At 43.2% G+C, this 16,965-nt stretch overlaps 1 protein-coding gene across 3 annotated transcripts in view; it reads right to left on the bottom strand.

Moving 5' to 3' along the window:
• WWC3 (WWC family member 3) overlaps window positions 1-16,965 on the bottom strand; it is a 457,878-nt gene that overhangs the window by 44,133 nt on the left and 396,780 nt on the right. For all 3 annotated transcript variants that reach the window (XM_085622192.1, XM_085622194.1, XM_085622193.1), the window contains 2 exons: window positions 6,880-7,039; window positions 1,848-2,012 (listed from right to left, as the gene is read on the bottom strand). In XM_085622192.1, the coding sequence (XP_085478318.1) occupies window positions 1,848-2,012; window positions 6,880-7,039 (325 nt within the window). The remainder of the gene's footprint in view (window positions 1-1,847; window positions 2,013-6,879; window positions 7,040-16,965) is intronic.

The raw sequence follows: 16,965 nt of genomic DNA, 5'->3' as shown, positions 1-16,965 counted from the left end.
AACTTCAGTAACGACATCAGTTTAGACCCCAAAAGACCAGAGCTGTAAGTCCAGAACTTTGGCTGCAAGCAAGACAATCACAGCAAAGGCGGTTGATTCTACTGTGGAAGGACCGTTAGGGAGGGGGCATGAGGGGGACTCAACCCAGTGTCCACAGGCCTCTTGAAGGTCTATGTATAAATTGATATAATCGTAATAATGGGATGCATCTTCAAAGTTATCGCCATTATAGTCCTCTAGACCATGCTGACTATGTTATGAGTCTGAACCAAAGAGGTTTTGGAGTGCCTATGGGCAACTCCTAGGTAAAGACAGCATTCTGTTGGAATCAGAGTGAGGTTGGAACCAGAGTGAGCTTGGACTGGGTAAGGTAAAAGCTTGTGGGGGACCCGACTTCAGTCAAGGTTGTGTCGGAATCATCTTTGAGTTGGACAAAACAACTGAGTCCATTGGTGGAGTCAATGTGAAATGGGACCGGCATAGGTTAGGTGTCAGCCCTGGAGTCAGTACAGACCACACAATGGGGTCATGAAGCACAGACAGCATCAACGATTAATCAGTTAACGGTTATCAGACTGGAGGCCTCCTGAGATCCTTGGAGCCTTGAGGCATGCCATAGGGAGCTGGAAGAGTGCCAAATATTTGCAACAAGTTTTCTTTGAAAGCCTCTATCTGTTGAAACACTGCAGGTGGACCCTGAAAATCATGTAACGCTTGGAATCTATTCCTCAGAAAGGGACAGAGACCGAGAGAACCTTAATGTCTGTAGTGCTTTCTCTGTTCAAAAGCAGCCTGACGAAGAATCCTGCTTCAATATTCTTGAGTTTATTCCTTCGATTAAGCCTTACCTGTAGACTTGAAGTGTGCAGAAAATCTTTTGAAGGATGGCTGTGAGAACAGAAGTGTATCCGCACCCTTGACTACAACCAGGAACAGGTATACGCACCTTCCGATACTGTCCAGTGACAAAGTTTGGCTTCTCGGTCCTGGATTGCCTGGAGATTCATTCAGGCTCAATCTTCACAAACCTTGGAGTCGTGGGAGGTCCTAGACACCAGAGACCTACCTCATGAGGGTCTGTCACATACACCTGCTTGTGACAGCCCCATTAAGGCTCAAACCATGTATTTTTTTGGGAGGGGACATGTTCCTTTGCACACTGTGAAAACTATTTTGAGAAATTAATTGTCAAAAGCCAAGAAAGTTTGGGAGCGAGCTCCGGATCCACGTCCAAATACATGGAAAGAAACTGTCATCAGCGCACAGGGTTGGTTCACATGGGTGGTTCCAGGATCACTTCTGGGGTGAGACGAAGTAGACATGGAGCCACACAACACCACCTGCTGTTGCCCAGGAGCAATACTGAGAAAAATCTCCAGATCCGGTATTGGGGTAGCCACAAGGTGAGGAATATGCAGTTAGAAGTATCCATCAGAAACAAAAGATATAAATGCTTAGTGCTTGAATATTAGACAAGATGCTCCCAATATCACCTCTTCTTTTATGGTTGGATCCTCACTACCGTTCCCCATCATTTTGGGCTCCGGTGACCATTTCCATACTTTCTATAAGTGCACACTGTTACTCTGACCCAATGGTTTTCTCCATTTGTTTTTGGCACCTTTATCTTACATCACAACTGTATTCCATGAGTGCCCGAACAGCTGTATCAGGAAGACTGGTCAAAGTATTTTGCCTCTTCTGAAAGGGAGGGGGCTCCTTTTCTGCAGCTACACAGTGGAAAAGACTGCCAGTCCTCTCCTTTACTTCACGGAAGACATCCCTTTCAGAAGTGTCTGAAGACATTTCTATTTGAAAGTGTTATTTAAATACGAGTTTATACTTACTCTGCAAACATACTGACTTCGTGCTCCAGGCGTGAAAGTCTGCGAACGGGCAATAGTACTACTGCGAACAAAAGGAGAACCACGTGACCTGCGGCTGGTTCTCTCTTTGGGAAGAAGGCCAACATCTTCAGGAAATAAGTCATCTGTGTTGGTCTCCTTATCCACCTACAGGAAATATTAAAAGAAAAGATACAGATTATCTGCACAGATCTAAAAGAGTTAAAAAAGTAACAAATATGTGTATTTATTTTACAGTATCATTGTGGTAACTTTACCACCACTCACTTTCGGCCAAAATGTACAATTAATAAAAGAATTTGCTTTAGGATTAATTGAATTTTTTGAGCTTTGTTATAAGAAGCTTTATTACCTGCCTTATCTAGGGTCTGATCGCTCACCTCCACTGGTAGTTTCAGGCAATGTGCTATCACAAGTTTAATGCTCATTAATTGTTGACCTTTGACTTCGATCTCTACTGCTTGTCAGCTCGAAACCTCAGGCTCTACAGGTATGGTCACTGTAAAGAACACCCCTGGGAAAATGTGAAATTAAGAAAATAACAAACAGCGTGGAATAGGAATTATAGTAGTTCCGAAAGAACATAGGAATGAGAATGGAGTGCACAAGATGGAGTGAACATAAGCTTCATCCATGACCTTGAGAAAGGCAGGAGGGAGACACTAAGGTTAAGCTGAGAACCCACTAACCCCTTCACTGTTGGGGTGTGTGCACGCTCTTTGACCAGGGCATTTAGTTTTTTAACCTTGCATCGAGGTCTCTCAAACCTGGGGAACTTATCATGCAGGTTAATATCATTCTGCTTCAGGGGAATTGAGAGTTTAAGCAGGGAATGACTACCCCAGTCTTAATGTGGGGGTGGACAATGGTGAATAAGGTGCCATGAATGAAAAGGTTGGAAAGATGGGCATATAAAGGGTGGGTTACAAGCAACTACAAACATAGGTTTGATGACACAGAAGATTGCAGGGTTTGAAAGACACAAAAGATTTTGCAGAGACAATGGGTGTAAAGTTTGAGAAAAAAAGGTGGGAAAGAGAAGTGCTGAAGAGTAAAATAAGACTGTCGGGAATGAGGGAAAGTAACAGCATGAGGATAAACCAATCTTGGTTATTTACAAGGAAAGTCTGAAGAAAACCTACTGTATGTGGATTTAGAAGTGGTCGGAAATGGGGAGGAGCGGGACGGAGAAACGTTAGGATCTTGACAACTAACAAGAAAAGGGTACAAAGACTAACTGAGCAAAGACCATGCCAAAAAGATTTAAGTCAATAGTCAGGTTGCAGGCCGTCAGAATGTATTTTACTTCTACCAAGACATGTTTTGAGAGAACCGTCTTTATTACAGGGTCCACCCTGGTGTCGAGCACTGTTCCAGAATACCTCAATATATGTGACTAAACACTGGTACTTAAACATTGTTGAACTTAATTCTGTTTTTGACTATGGAGCTCGAGCCATGTTTATTTCACATGGTACAGATCGGAAGTAAGGCTGAAGAGAAATCACCAGAATAAGGCTTTTTTTTTTTACATTATATTTCATTTGTGGCAACTGATTGAACGACAAACCTATTTAGATACAGTTACCCTACAATAAGGCAGGCCTCTAATTTCAAGATCAGAACGACATAAAATAACCACATTATACCTTGGTCGCTGAAAAGTTTATTCCTTGATTTGATGGGGTACATTTGTCTCTACATGGACCCACATATAAAAACATGTGAAAAGTTCTGGTTTTAAAGCCATGGCATTTGAAACTTGCAAGGAGGCATTCATCTCCCTTCTTACCCTACAAGCATTCACCGTTTGTTGTATCTAATCAAACATGCTCCCCAGATTAAAGAGAAGAGGGGGAGAAAGAGTTAAACATTTTTTATAGCAGAAGACTGTTTTCAAGTACCTTTAATACTAGAATTTAGACTCCTTAGATAAGCATTACATCGAGATGCAGTGTGTTTTTGGTGGAAGTAAGGGACGGGGTGAAAGACAATACACAGGCAGCTGTGGGGTTTGCAAAATCCAATGTAATTTAAGTGTGCTTGCATTGATATCCAACAAGTGCCTTTTGTGGGGAGGCAAGCTACAATAATCATGGAATGGATGATCAATATGCTGCTTGTAGAAGGCCATGCTTGGGAAAGAGTAAGGCAAGGGCCTAGTCTAGAAGGAATATACTATATAGAAAAACTTTGGAAAAGAGTTAAAAGCAGGATTCTTTTTTTCCTGGATAGGGATTGTTAGCTTTTGCAACAAGCAGGCTGGAAAGGTTGATGCCCTAGGTTTTTTTTTTTTTTTTTTTTTAACTAGGAGGACAGTTTTTCTTTGCATTTTAAAAGTGTTGTATAAACAATTATTTTTATGAGGAGTATAAGGTTTTATGATTTTTTTCCAAAATCATCTTACACTGACTTTTATTCTGACAGACTGATGATTGCATGTATTTTTGGGAACCTATATGTTAGATATTTAACCTGTAATGCTACTACGATTTAGTGGGGAGGCCTTGTGATGTAGTATTAAGAGCCACTAACACAAATGTTTAGCCTAGCCATAACATATAGGAAACAAATAAATGGACTCAGTCCGAGTTCTGTGATAAGCCCAATTTGATATCAACCAGGTCTGTATGACCAAATTAGGATTATAACTGGTGTAGTATTACCGCACTTTTTGATCACATAAATATTGCCATGTAACATCTGGAGAGATATGCGAGAGAAAAAATACCGCCTTATAAGCTTTGCTGTTAGGGACGATAAAAACATGCAGTTCTGCAACAGATAAGTTATATTTCACGCCTGCTGTCAACAGGGCTAGATATCCTGCTTGTAGAAGCTACCTTGGGGGCTGTTTTACACAAAATGCCCATTGCACTAGCGCGGAACGGGCACGTGCAATGGGAGGCCGGGGATGTTGCGCAGACTATTCTACAATACAGATTATGCTGGTGCTACATGTGAGCTGGCACAACCTTAAGGGGGGCGTTCCCTCGTGCATGAGGTGTGGCCCTTTGCAAATGATTTAGCACATTGCCTCTGCACCTATGTCCTATTACAGACGTGGGCACAGATGGAAAGGAGCTGTCGATAGACTCACTGCACTTGCTGTGTACCACAAATAGGCGGCCCACAGTTAGAGTGCTCTCTGAAGATGACCCTTGAAGGGAAAGGGGAGAACTACAAACAGCATCCTGGAGGCTGGTGCAGTTACTCACAGCACCTGACTGCAGGGTGATATCTGTTCTGTTTAAGCACAGGACAGCTTGCTATCTATACAGTGAAAGTCAGATCAGCTGCTTCAAACAGCCAGCGTGCCTTTCACTAATGCAATTGCCCCAGGGAAGACGCAAACTCGCATCTGTGCTGAGTGAATTGCATTAACTGTTGTACGGTGCACTGCCCCAATGTGCCTGTTACACCTTTAAAATGCATGTCTGGCGCACTCTTTTAAATGTGCGCCTTTGCTCAAAAATGGACAGTGCTCCATATTTATAAAGGGTGCCTTGGGTGTTTTAATTTTGTAGACCTGGCCTGTGCTGCCAAATATTTCAATTCTACCCCGGTTCGCTTTGTTTTCAATACACATCTGCACTCACTTATGACCATACATCAACAGCACAGGCATTACACGCCCGTCAAACATGGATAACTGAAGCTCTACCGCAGCTCCCAGGTTCCAGACATTCCCATCTCTAAAGCCCTGGACTTTCTCAAGGAGTAGATGGATAGAATAGGCTCAAGACCAATTGCCTCCCAATAACCCTACTGTGATCTTATTCAAACAACCACGGAGTTCACATCCTCTGAGGTCGTGTTGGGACTGAGAGCAAAATTGTAAGGAGAGGCTTAATGGACTTATCAAGATCTCTCTCAAATGGCTTTATGAAACAAGTTATGTAATAGTAGCAAACTATCTGCATCCTAATAATGCCAACATACCCACATACTGATCAGCATCCTTCATACCAATGGCTGAGCATTGAACAGAAAGCGGTTTGCTTCAAAACATTTTGGGTAATGGCCAAGATTGTGCCTACGAAAGACACTCATGATGTCAACGGAGAACACACAAAGCCCCTCATTTTGGGTCACTCTACACATTGCTTTTTCCTTCCATCGGGGATGGAAGGTTTGGTGAAGTGGAGGTCTGTACCATGGGGAAGCTGGGTGGATCACATGAATCTATAACATACAGTACAAAGCTATTAAGGGAAGTACCAGTTTTTTTTTAAAAAAACAAACCGCTGTTGTACAGTCATATGGTATGTATATATTTCAGCATTTTCACTATCTCACTGAATAGATATTCAATTTATCAGTACACATAGAGTTCACAGTTTTACATCTCCACATCTATGTATTATTCCCTGCAGAAAAAAAAGTCTAGGGTAGAACAACTTGCAACATCCACACAACACTAGATGGAAGGAGCATACAAAGCATGTGAATCTACAGCATTATAAACTGCAGACTCATTTTCAAAGATCAGTAACAATTTGAAACAACGCTACCTGGCAGAAGTGTGCACAGTCCGTGATCTACAGAGGCACATGCTGCAAACAGGTTACAATATCACAGAAATTGCAGTGGGAGCATATTGGGGGCTTACACCATTTTTCACACTCATGTAGGTATGTTGTGCTAGAGAAGAGGGCAAGATAACTGTGCGGTCTAATAATAGCCAATATACGGCCATAAAATCAATAGGTGCGAGAGTGTGTGTGTGATCCATCTTTCTCCATCATAGCCTTTTTAGCTACACACCAGTAGCCAACAGCAACAATTTTCAAATTGGAAAAGAACTTCTAACAATCCAAGCAAAACCATTAGATCGCAGGATAAACATCGTCTTGATAATCTGAAACAGATTAATGGTAATTTTGTCATTTCTGTCTCATAATGTATATGTATAGGCTAAATAACAAAATTACAAGACAGCAGCTGCACCCCAGCCCTATAAATACTTGAAATAAAGTTTATAAAGATGACAACCAAACTATTTTCTACATACCCGCATTGGTGGCATAGGATTCTTCCTAGAAACTGACTGCTCTTCAGGCCCTGCAAAAACATGTCTCTGGCTCAAGTCCCCACAGCAGATTTCAGAATAAGGAAGAGGAGGTTGAGTGCAATTGCTGCAGCCACTATCAACAGAATCAGCTTGCCAACTCCTAAAAAGCAAGCAGAATTAAGATCAGCACTACCCGTCATATGATTTCATTGCTATATAGGCACTTGCAGAGAGGAGAATGAAATGCTTGAACAAAATGGCAACTTCTTCATGCTGAAACGTTTTAGAATAAACAAAATACATTTTCATGGCACTTAATTAGTGGTGAATGAAAACAAATGTCACCATGTTTTTTATGCTTTACTCTTGGAGTACAGAAAATAAATGTTGGAACTCAAAGCCCTACAAGCCACACTGTCACTGCAGTACAATTCCGTTAGGTTGACAATAAATGAGCAAATAAGGTTTAAACAGGACTCCCATGCAGATGGCATTTCACTAATACAGTTGAATTTAATTGTATTTGGGCTTCTAAAGCTTTCACGCTGCTTAGCTGCTTTAAAGCTCTTCTGAACCAGTCGGTTGTGAGTCACATGTGATTAAAAAGGTAACTGCAGACGATTAATTAGTAGTAGTGTGGATGAAATGATGCAAATTCTGGTATGTATGCTCAATGGTTTAGGCAGGTCTTCTAGTTCTCTAGTATTTTTAAAAGTGACTTATTGCAAGGGATCGGAGCTTCTAGGGTATGCACCTTGCCTATGTAGCGATCGTAAAACTTTTGCACCTATCAGAACCAAAAAGTTGAGTTTGCTTACACTGTTCAGTTGCAGAACACATGGCAGCTTAAAATTTTAAACATACAATTATGTCTTGTAAACCAAGCCTGATGGTGGAATGTGTGTGACAAGGAAACGGTAGGAGGGTGTAATGAATGGGGGCTTTGTCAGGTCCACAACTTCAAGCACATTAACCTGTTTCTGATCCGTTAAGGCAAAGCCTTTTGAGTTTAGCCCACTGTTGATCAAGACACTGTGCAGGCCGCATTTGATTTCTGTTTAAACCACTGCCCTTTCTTTTTCCAGCAGCCTTCAATTCAACAAAGGAGGAAAAGGGAAGTAAGTAATTTGGTAGAAGATAATGTATTTACCTGATTCCATTGCCAAAGGTAACTTTCTCTCATATCCTCCTGCATATTTCTCACCTCATGAAAGCGTCCCAAAGCAATACTCTCTAGGAGGTGGCACTGACTTGTGCTGATTAACCAAGGAAGTTGTCACAGTCCTGGCAAAATATCTACCAGTGCATGCTTGGGCTGTAAGGCTATAATGTTTACAAAAGGTATGCAAAAAAGACCAACTGGCATCTCGAACAGGTCGACCATTGGGGTGCCTATGGAGAGAGCCATGGAAGCAGCCATGACCCTAGGGGAGAGATGAATAATAGTAGCAAGAGGGTATTTCATGTCCAAAGCATAGCAGAGTTTAATGTAAAGAAAAGTCAAAATGCTCATTTAGCCATCGCTTTGCCCCTCTTGGTCCCAGAGAAGCCCACATGCACCTGATCAACCAGTATCTATTGTTGAGCATGGTCAACTTAGTAAGGTACTGCACACCTGGATTCAGAATATGCAGTCATCTTTGGGGGGGAGGGGGGGGGGGCCAAAGGGGTTGAATGATGAAAGGCTGATCTGTCCAAATGAAAAGCATATACCACCTTTGGTAGAGAAGAAGGGCAAATGCAATGAATCACCTTAGGTGGGTAGGACACTGTGAATGGTCGTCGATCTGAGAGGACCTGAAATTCTCAGAATATAGGGCTGAAGTCATTGCCACCAAGAATACAGTTTTCAGAGTTAGAAGTTGACCCGGGTAACTGTGCATTGGTCCGAATGGAAAGGCCACAAGGAAAAATACAAATCCTACCGAGGAACAATGAGTGGGGTTGTAGTAAACAAAGTGAACCTTTCATACAATTTACCACTAGTGGAGATTTAAATGAATACAGCTAGTCAGGGAAACACAAAGGTGGCTGAGGCAGAAAAAAAAGCCTATAACATAGCCAATTCTAGTCTCCGATGAGCAAGAGGCAGTGTGAATCAAAGAACATTGGAAAGACCGGACTAAAAAAAGTTTAAACCTCCGAACATGCACCACCAGACAAAAGTATTTCAGCCATCCACAAAAATGGATTTTGTGGCTGATTATCTAGCAACCTAGAAGAAAACCAAAACTTCAAGCTAGAAGCAACAGGTCTGTAGTTGGCACTGTTCAATCTCCATTTGTAAAGCAGCAGTGCTTCTTGGGGATTGGGTATATGAACCTAACCATTCTGCTGGGAGAACAGGTCCACCCTGAAGGAAAAAGATATGAAAGGACAAGTGATGAAAAGCAACAGATCTGCATACCAAATCATCCTTGTCCAGTCTTAAACATTCATGATCAGCTGTGCTTAATCCTCCCATGTCAGTAGGATGCTAGAAGCGGAATCAGTAGAACTGCATAAATCAAGCCGCAATCTAGTGAAGGTCATTCTGGTCACCTAAGGGGACGATGAGTGGGTGCTACTCTATGAAGGCAAGGCGACCCAGAACATAACCTCACATTGCAGGAACGTGTACGGTGTGCCAATGACGATAAAATGCCCTGTTGCTAGGCCAACGCCCAGTTCTATTACCTTCCATGACCACAGCCATGTATGTTGAGTAGACATGCTATCAGACAGAACTTAAATGTTGCTCTCTGAAATGAAAGGGAGGAACGCCTTCATGCCCACAGTCCAGCAACATTGGTATGCAGGTGTAGCTCAGACACAGAACTTAGACCCTGAACTGTTATGTTGCCCAGGCCCTACTTGGATGTGTTTCAAAAATCAAGGGGACCCCACACAATTGTGACCTGGAGTAATAGTATAGTTAAACAAAAACAGTGGTCTGGGTGAGGTCTGTAAGATCCTCCGGTAGCAAGGCTACAAGTTATTAAGTTTAAAGTTAATTCAATTGAAGTCATTGATATACTGAAGCCAAGGTGGATTCAGTTCAGAAATGTATGTAAGGACACAGAATATTAAAGAAGGAAGGCATCACATTTTATGTAAACATCATAAAATGGAGTAAGTTCCGTTTTTCATTTTTGCAGCGAGAGAATACAGTGCTTACACATAAATAAGTGACAGTGCGTGAAGTGAGGTGTTTAGTGACAGTAAAAACTTTACATCGCATTGAGAAACAGATCAAAGGAACCCAAGTAATTTTTACAGTTTAGGGAACTTTGATATTGTGGTCGACGGCGTTTCGATCTTAGTAAATCAAGATCATCATCAGGACATTATGAAGTGAGAGCACGTAGAATCTAAAATGAGGGAAAGGTATGCGTTAATTTAATTCTGTGTCCTTTGGGATACTGAAAATTAATACTAATAGCGTAGCGCTTAAGTGAAAGCCTAGCGCAATATCAGTGATGGATGGGGTAACGCTAGTGCCCAAGAAGATGAAGCATGATGAAGTATCGCGTGCCTAGGCCCGAAGCAATTAATGTGATGCTAGGACGCAAAGGGAATTAATAGACTTACTCGAGATTGGCGTACGTTCCAAGGGAGGCGCTGGTGAACGTGAAGGCCGTCAGTTAGGGTGCCTAGAGAGGTAATCCTAGTAACTGCTGTATTAAGGAGGTGAGTAATGGAGTATGGTACCGGTGTAGGTATGGGGAAACCATGGTAATTAGCGTGCCTAAGAGGATATTATTTGGGGTGGTGTTGGGAAGGAAGATCTAATTCGCATCTTAGCGTGCGTGTTAAATTTATTGCGCTGAGCGTCGATGCTTAATAAGGTGCCAACCCATAGTGGAGGCACCAGAAGGGCAAAGGGGGAGGGGAAGGGGTGTTTACTGCGCGAGTTCCGAATGGATCACAGTGTAGGGTCCGAAGAACAAGGCTTGCTTGGGCTGGGGGAAGTGTTGGCCGGAATCTTGATCGGGTAACGCAGGCCCAAGCCGAGGCGGGGGACTCGTGTTAGTAGTCGAGTATCCCGGTTAGTTCTAAGGGGAAAGGTACAAGGTAATTAAAAGGGGGTAAAGCACCGCAACAAGAGCGCGTATCCGCAGGATAAACACTTACTTGAAATGAGTTACTTAAGGGGGAGTCAATCCCGGGTGAACGCGCTGGCAGTAGTCCGGAGCGTGTGGCGTGCATGACAGAGGAACTTGCTGATAAGGCCTATGGGGTGCAACTGCGCATGTGTAGCCCGCGAGCATAGGGCGTGTCAACCTTGTAGAACCCAGAGGGGGTCAAGGTCAGCCATATTGGGTGAGGAAGTGGTTACAGACGATTCCCAGGGATATGGTTAGCGGAATTAGTAATGCTATACAATTCTATAGGGCTAACATAAGAAAGAAGGCCCCACTTATAAGTAACTCCTGTATGTAGTAATGTTAACTCGAATAGTCATGACAATATGAATTTAAGGAATAATAGCTTGTTGTACGATATACAATGATGACATATCATTCAAATTTAAATTAATTGTAATTAAAATTCATGAAAAAACATTGGCGCCATTGTTGGTGGTAGGGTGGGCACGAGCGATAGAGACTATTGCATATGCGCATAGAGTACAGGTTGAGGAATTCCTATAGTAGGTTGGTAGAAGAAGGCACATTGTCATCACTGTTCAATTTGGCTTACAGAATCATATTCCACTCATCAATAGTGTTCAAGCCATATTCGATCGAGCGACAATTGAACATCCATTTGCATTCCAGTTTGTTTAGGATGAGGTTGGGGTCGCCACCTCTATTGTTGGGATGAAGCATGTCGATCACTTGCCATTGGATATCCTGTTCTGTGTGTTCTTTTTCGATGTAGTGTTCCACAAGAGGGGCTGTTGTGACTTGACATCGAATTCTGCTTCTGTGTTGTCCAATTCTTGCTTTGATTTTTTGTGTTGTCTGGCCTATGTACTTTATGTTGCATGGACATGGAATGCAGTAAATTACATTTGTGGAGTTACAGTTGGAGAAAAATTTCAAATTATGCATGCCAGTGGCATATTGGAATACTTTGGTGTTACTTGTGAAGGGGCATGGATCACAGTTACCACATTTAAAATGGCCTATAACAGGAGGCAGTCCAAGAAACGACTGTATTCTGTTGTTTTTGGGTGTTGGTCTTTGGGCTCTAACCAATTGGTCTTTGATGTTGCATCCTCTCCTAAATGAGAAGAGGGGGGCTTCATTAGTGATGTTTATGGATGTCAGTAATGGCCAGTGTTTTTTAACCACTTTGGTTATGTTGTTGGTAGCAGGGCAAAAGGTGGTGACGCAGGTGATCCGTGAGAGGACTTTTTTGGGTTTAGGCTCCAGGAGTATTTCTCTATGAGAGTACCATGCTCTTTTCATAGATCGTTTGACTAGGCATCTGGGGTAGCCTCTGTTGAGCAGTTTATCACAGAGTGTGTTGGCTTCTTTAAAATAGTCCTCTGAGTTTGCAATTCCTTCTGATTCGTAGGAATTGCCCGAAGGGAAGTCCATCTCTAAGTGCTCTGGGATGTGCACTTTTACAGTGTAGTAGGGCATTACGTTCGGTGGTTTTTCTGTAGAGGGTGGTGTATAAGATACCCTCAGATTGAATGACGGTCACATCTAGGTAGTTTATGGAATGATTGCTGGAGCTATGTGTGAATTTAAGATCTGGCTGACAGTTGTTAAGCCAGAGGCAGAATTCTTCAAGTTCCTGATTGGAGCCATGCCAGATCATAAAGACGTCATCGTTGTATCGATGCCAGCTTTTGATTTTATTACGTTGTGGGTTGAGGTCATTGAGGATAAATTCCTTCTCTATTTCATCGACGTACAGTATTGCAAAATTTGGTACAAAAACTGCCCCCATAGAAGTGCCCTTCCTTTGTTTGTAATATTTCTCATTGAACAAAAAGTAGTTTTCAGAGAGAGCTATTTGGAGAAGGGAAATGATAAATTCCATGGGTACCTTGTGTGGCCGGGGTCTATTATTGAGATGCTTTTCAATGACTTTCCTGCCTTTGTCTTGTGGAATGTTTATGTAAAGGGACTCTATGTCCAAAGTGACAAAGAGTTCGCAAGATGGGTCAATGGTTTCTTTTTCTACTATGCTAATAAAGTGTGTTGTGTCCTTAACATAGGCAATTGTGTCCGTAACAGTGTCTTGAATGAAGAAATTGACATATCTCCCTAGGGGTTCCAGGATGGAGTCACAGCCTGAAAGGATCGGTCTGCCTGGAGGATTACTGGGATCTTTGTGCACTTTCGGAAGTGTGTAAAGTACAGGAGTTCTAGGGTTTTTGTTGTTCAAAAATAGAAACTCATTGTGGCCTCCACTATGGGTTGTCACCTTATTAAGCATCGACGCTCAGCGCGATAACTTTAACACGCAGGCTAAGATGCAAATTAGATCTTCCTTCCCAACACCACCCCAAATAATATCCTCTTAGGCACGCTAATTACCATGGTTTCCCCATACCTACACCGGTACCATACTCCATTACTCACCTCCTTATTACAGCAGTTACTAGGATTACCTCTCTAGGCACCCTAACTGACGGCCTTCACGTTCACCAGCGCCTCCCTTGGAACGTACGCCCATTCTTGAGTAAGTCTATTAATTCCCTTTGCGTCCTAGCATCACATTAATTGCTTCGGGTCTCGGCACGCGATACTTCTTCATCTTCTTGGGCACTAGCGTTACCCCATCCATCGCTGATATTGTGCTAGACTGTCACTTAAGCTCTACGCCATTAGTATTAGTTTTCAGTATCCCAAAGGACACAGAATTAAATTAACTCATACCTTTCCCTCATTTTAGATTCTACGTGCTCTCACTTCATAATGTCCTGATTATGATCTTGATTTACTAAGATCGAAACGCCATCGACCACAATATCAAAGTTCCCTAAACTGTAAAAATTACTTGGGTTCCTTTGATCTGTTTCTCAATGCGATGTAAAGTTTTTACTGTCACTAAACACCTCACTTCACGCACTGTCACTTATTTATGTGTGAGCACTGTATTCTCTCTCTGCAAAAATGAAAGAAACGGAAGTTACTCCATTTTATGATGTGTAAATAAAATGTGATGCCTTCCTTTAATATTCTGTGTCCTTGCATACGTTTCTGAACTGAATCCACCTTGGCTTCAGTATATCAATGACTCCAATTGAATCAGGCCCTACTTGGAGGCATCCATAACTACAGTAGCATCATCTGTTGGGGTGCCGGAGGGATGACAACATCAGAGAGGAGGGTCATGTCCAATAGTGAAAATCGAGATAATATAAATCGAAAATCTACGCCTGAGTCTAGAGGCTGGCTCCTTAAAGGCCTCCTTGCCCTGGTCCAGTATACTTGGTAACATTGGGAGGCATTGGGTATATGTCTCTAGGAGAAAGCATGAGTATCCTTTCTCCTCCTCTGAGGGGAACCCTAAAGTGTCAGCTACTCTTTTGACCAGGCGTTTATAAAAGGCAATGTCATCTGGTGGCAAAGCTTTCGACGGGTAAGTACAAACCTGCTCTTCTGGACTCTGTGTGTCAAGGCCATTCAATTTGTCCTCGAAAGTCCCTGTTGTTTATTCTTCTGAGATGACGAGTTCTTCTTCAACTTCCTCCTCGTGAGGTTCGGGGTTTGCTGGTGCCTCAAGGGCATTTTCTTCCTCTTCAAGATCCAAAGTTGTGGAAAGTCTTGTAGGAATTCTGAATTCCTTTGTTGTCTCGAACTCCTTTTTAGTTGAAGTAGCTCCGCCATTTCTGCCTCTAACTGGCTTCTTTTCTTTTCCACCAAGAAGGCCATTTCGACATCTTTTCGGCAGGGATGTCCTCTTTCTTAGCACAGTCATTTCTGCCTTCGATGGTTTGGAGTTATCCTTCAGGGCCTATCGACCCGAGCTGGTCTTCGCCGGTTTCAACGCTTTTCCCTAGTCATTATCCTCGGTATGGGATCCATGGAATTCTTTTGGTCACGACAGACCCTCGGTAATCGTCTTTTTTAAGGTATGGGCTGCATTCTGTGCCTTCTTTTTGAGGCACCTGGCATCCGAGGGGTGATGGTTTTTTTTGTTACCTTTTCTTGTCTCTTTTCGGCATCCTTGTTAGTCTTCTTTGTGAAGCGTCTTTTCTCGACATCCACCTCGAGGATTTCAACATCCGTGCCTCCATGGGCTGACTCTGCAGCGGCAACCTGTTCATCTTCTTCGCTTGTGAGAGGGACAAGTCCTTCAGGGATACCTGATGTTTCTGGCTGCTGTACATTGCCACGTGTTATTCCTTCCTCTGTTTTTATCAGGCCCCGAGTGTCTTTGATACAAACACGGTGCAGGCCTTGCAGTCCTTGTCCCTGTGGTCCCTTGGCAGGCCGAGGTTACAGACCTCAGGCAGATCACAGTGTGTAAATTTGGGCAAAGCTTAATAGGATTTTTTTCCATGACCCCAACCTTGCCACATTCTCGGTCCAAGTGCGTAGTGAGATGTACTGACGGGGTCCCCCAACAGGTTTCATGGAAGGAGGTCCCTTTCCTTCTCAGATACCTTCACGTTCGCCTTTCTTAATTTATTTGCCAAAAAAATCAAATATTTTCTGGAATCTTCTCCCAAAATTCAGAGCCTCTTCCCTTGCTTCCAGACCCAGAGGCTGAAAAAAGAAGCTAAAGATGGCTACTACGCACAGGAACTTCCGGAGCGCCGTCAGACATTAAACAAGGGACGGGCCTAGCACCAAATGGTTGTCGACGCCGCCCACGACAAAAGAAAAAAAAGAAGAAGAAAACCTGACCCAACCACTAAATGGCGGAATAATGCACAGCATGTGAATCCAGAAAGGGATGCATGCTGCAAAAGCACTTTGAGTTATCAATATTCACAGTTGAGCAAAAATGTCACAAATGGATTTTTACGCAGTAATGCTTTAGTATAGAGAAAGAAACATACAGCAAGTATTTGCCATCGTATATCGATGGGGGGGGGGGGGATGAATCTGTCCCACTGGGGCACGGTTACATCCTCCTGGGTCGCTGATGCATCGGTGGACCTGGTGTTCAGCAGAACGATGACCCGGACATTGTGGTCGGTGTCTGCAGGAAGTGACTCCTCCACTTCAAGGGAGATGATGGGTGCAAGTGTGCTGGGAGGTGAAGCAGTGTGCTCCCATCCCCCTTCGGAGATGCTGGGTGGTTGGTGAAGTGCTAGCAGCCATCAGAGGCTTTTATAGGATGCACAGTGCAGGACGATTCAGGTTGCCATGACTGTCGGGACAGAAGCTGGCTGGGTTTGGTGCCAAAAGTCCACAGCTGGTCCACAGTTCTTGCCTCTTTGGCTCTTCTTGATCCTTCTTTAGTCAGGTGAATCTGAGTTCCTGGTGTCACGGAGCCACATAAGTACTGAATTTAGGGGGGGTTAAGGGGAATGAAGGGTAGTAGCCAATGGACTATTTACCCTTGGGGTCACTACACCCCCTATATGACCACTTATTGTGGGGAGTGGGCATCACCCTGTCCCAGAGTTCATAATTTCACCAAAAAAAAGATTGTGGAATCCTTCTTTTGTGGACCACACCAGGCAGCGCACCTTAAAGGTGTGACTGGCCTGGTAGTGTAACACGCCTGCTTGCATGGCTAATTTTCTGACTGTCCTGGTGCCAAATGCAGATTCACTAGTCATCCTGCTGGAGAAGTGTAAACACCTCCTACCAGAGCAGGCATTGTTTCTGACCTCTGACAGCGTGTGCTCTCACCTCCAGGGGAGCAGAAACAAGTCAGTGGTGCCAGGCTGGAAGATACCAGTCAGCCGGCATACTAAGATGTTTAGAGGGCACCTCTAAGGTGCCATCTAGGTGCATGTTTTATTAAATCCACTACTGGCATCAGTATGGATTTATTAAGACCAGGTGTTTGATACCAAACACAATAGGTTTCAGTAAAGCCATGGTGTAGATGGGGAACTCATAATGATGACCTGTGCCCAGTATATGTACTCAAGATGGCTTCCTTTTTCACTTGTACTATCTAGCAATTGAACTAGACAGCACAGAAGCATATCTGCTCGTGCAGATATGTCCTCACATGTAA

This window comes from Triturus cristatus, chromosome 8, assembly GCF_964204655.1.
Source record: "Triturus cristatus chromosome 8, aTriCri1.1, whole genome shotgun sequence".
Lineage (NCBI taxonomy): Eukaryota > Metazoa > Chordata > Amphibia > Caudata > Salamandridae > Triturus > Triturus cristatus.
The sequence above is the reverse complement of the archived record's forward strand: the minus strand, read 5'-3'. Positions and strand labels throughout refer to the sequence as shown.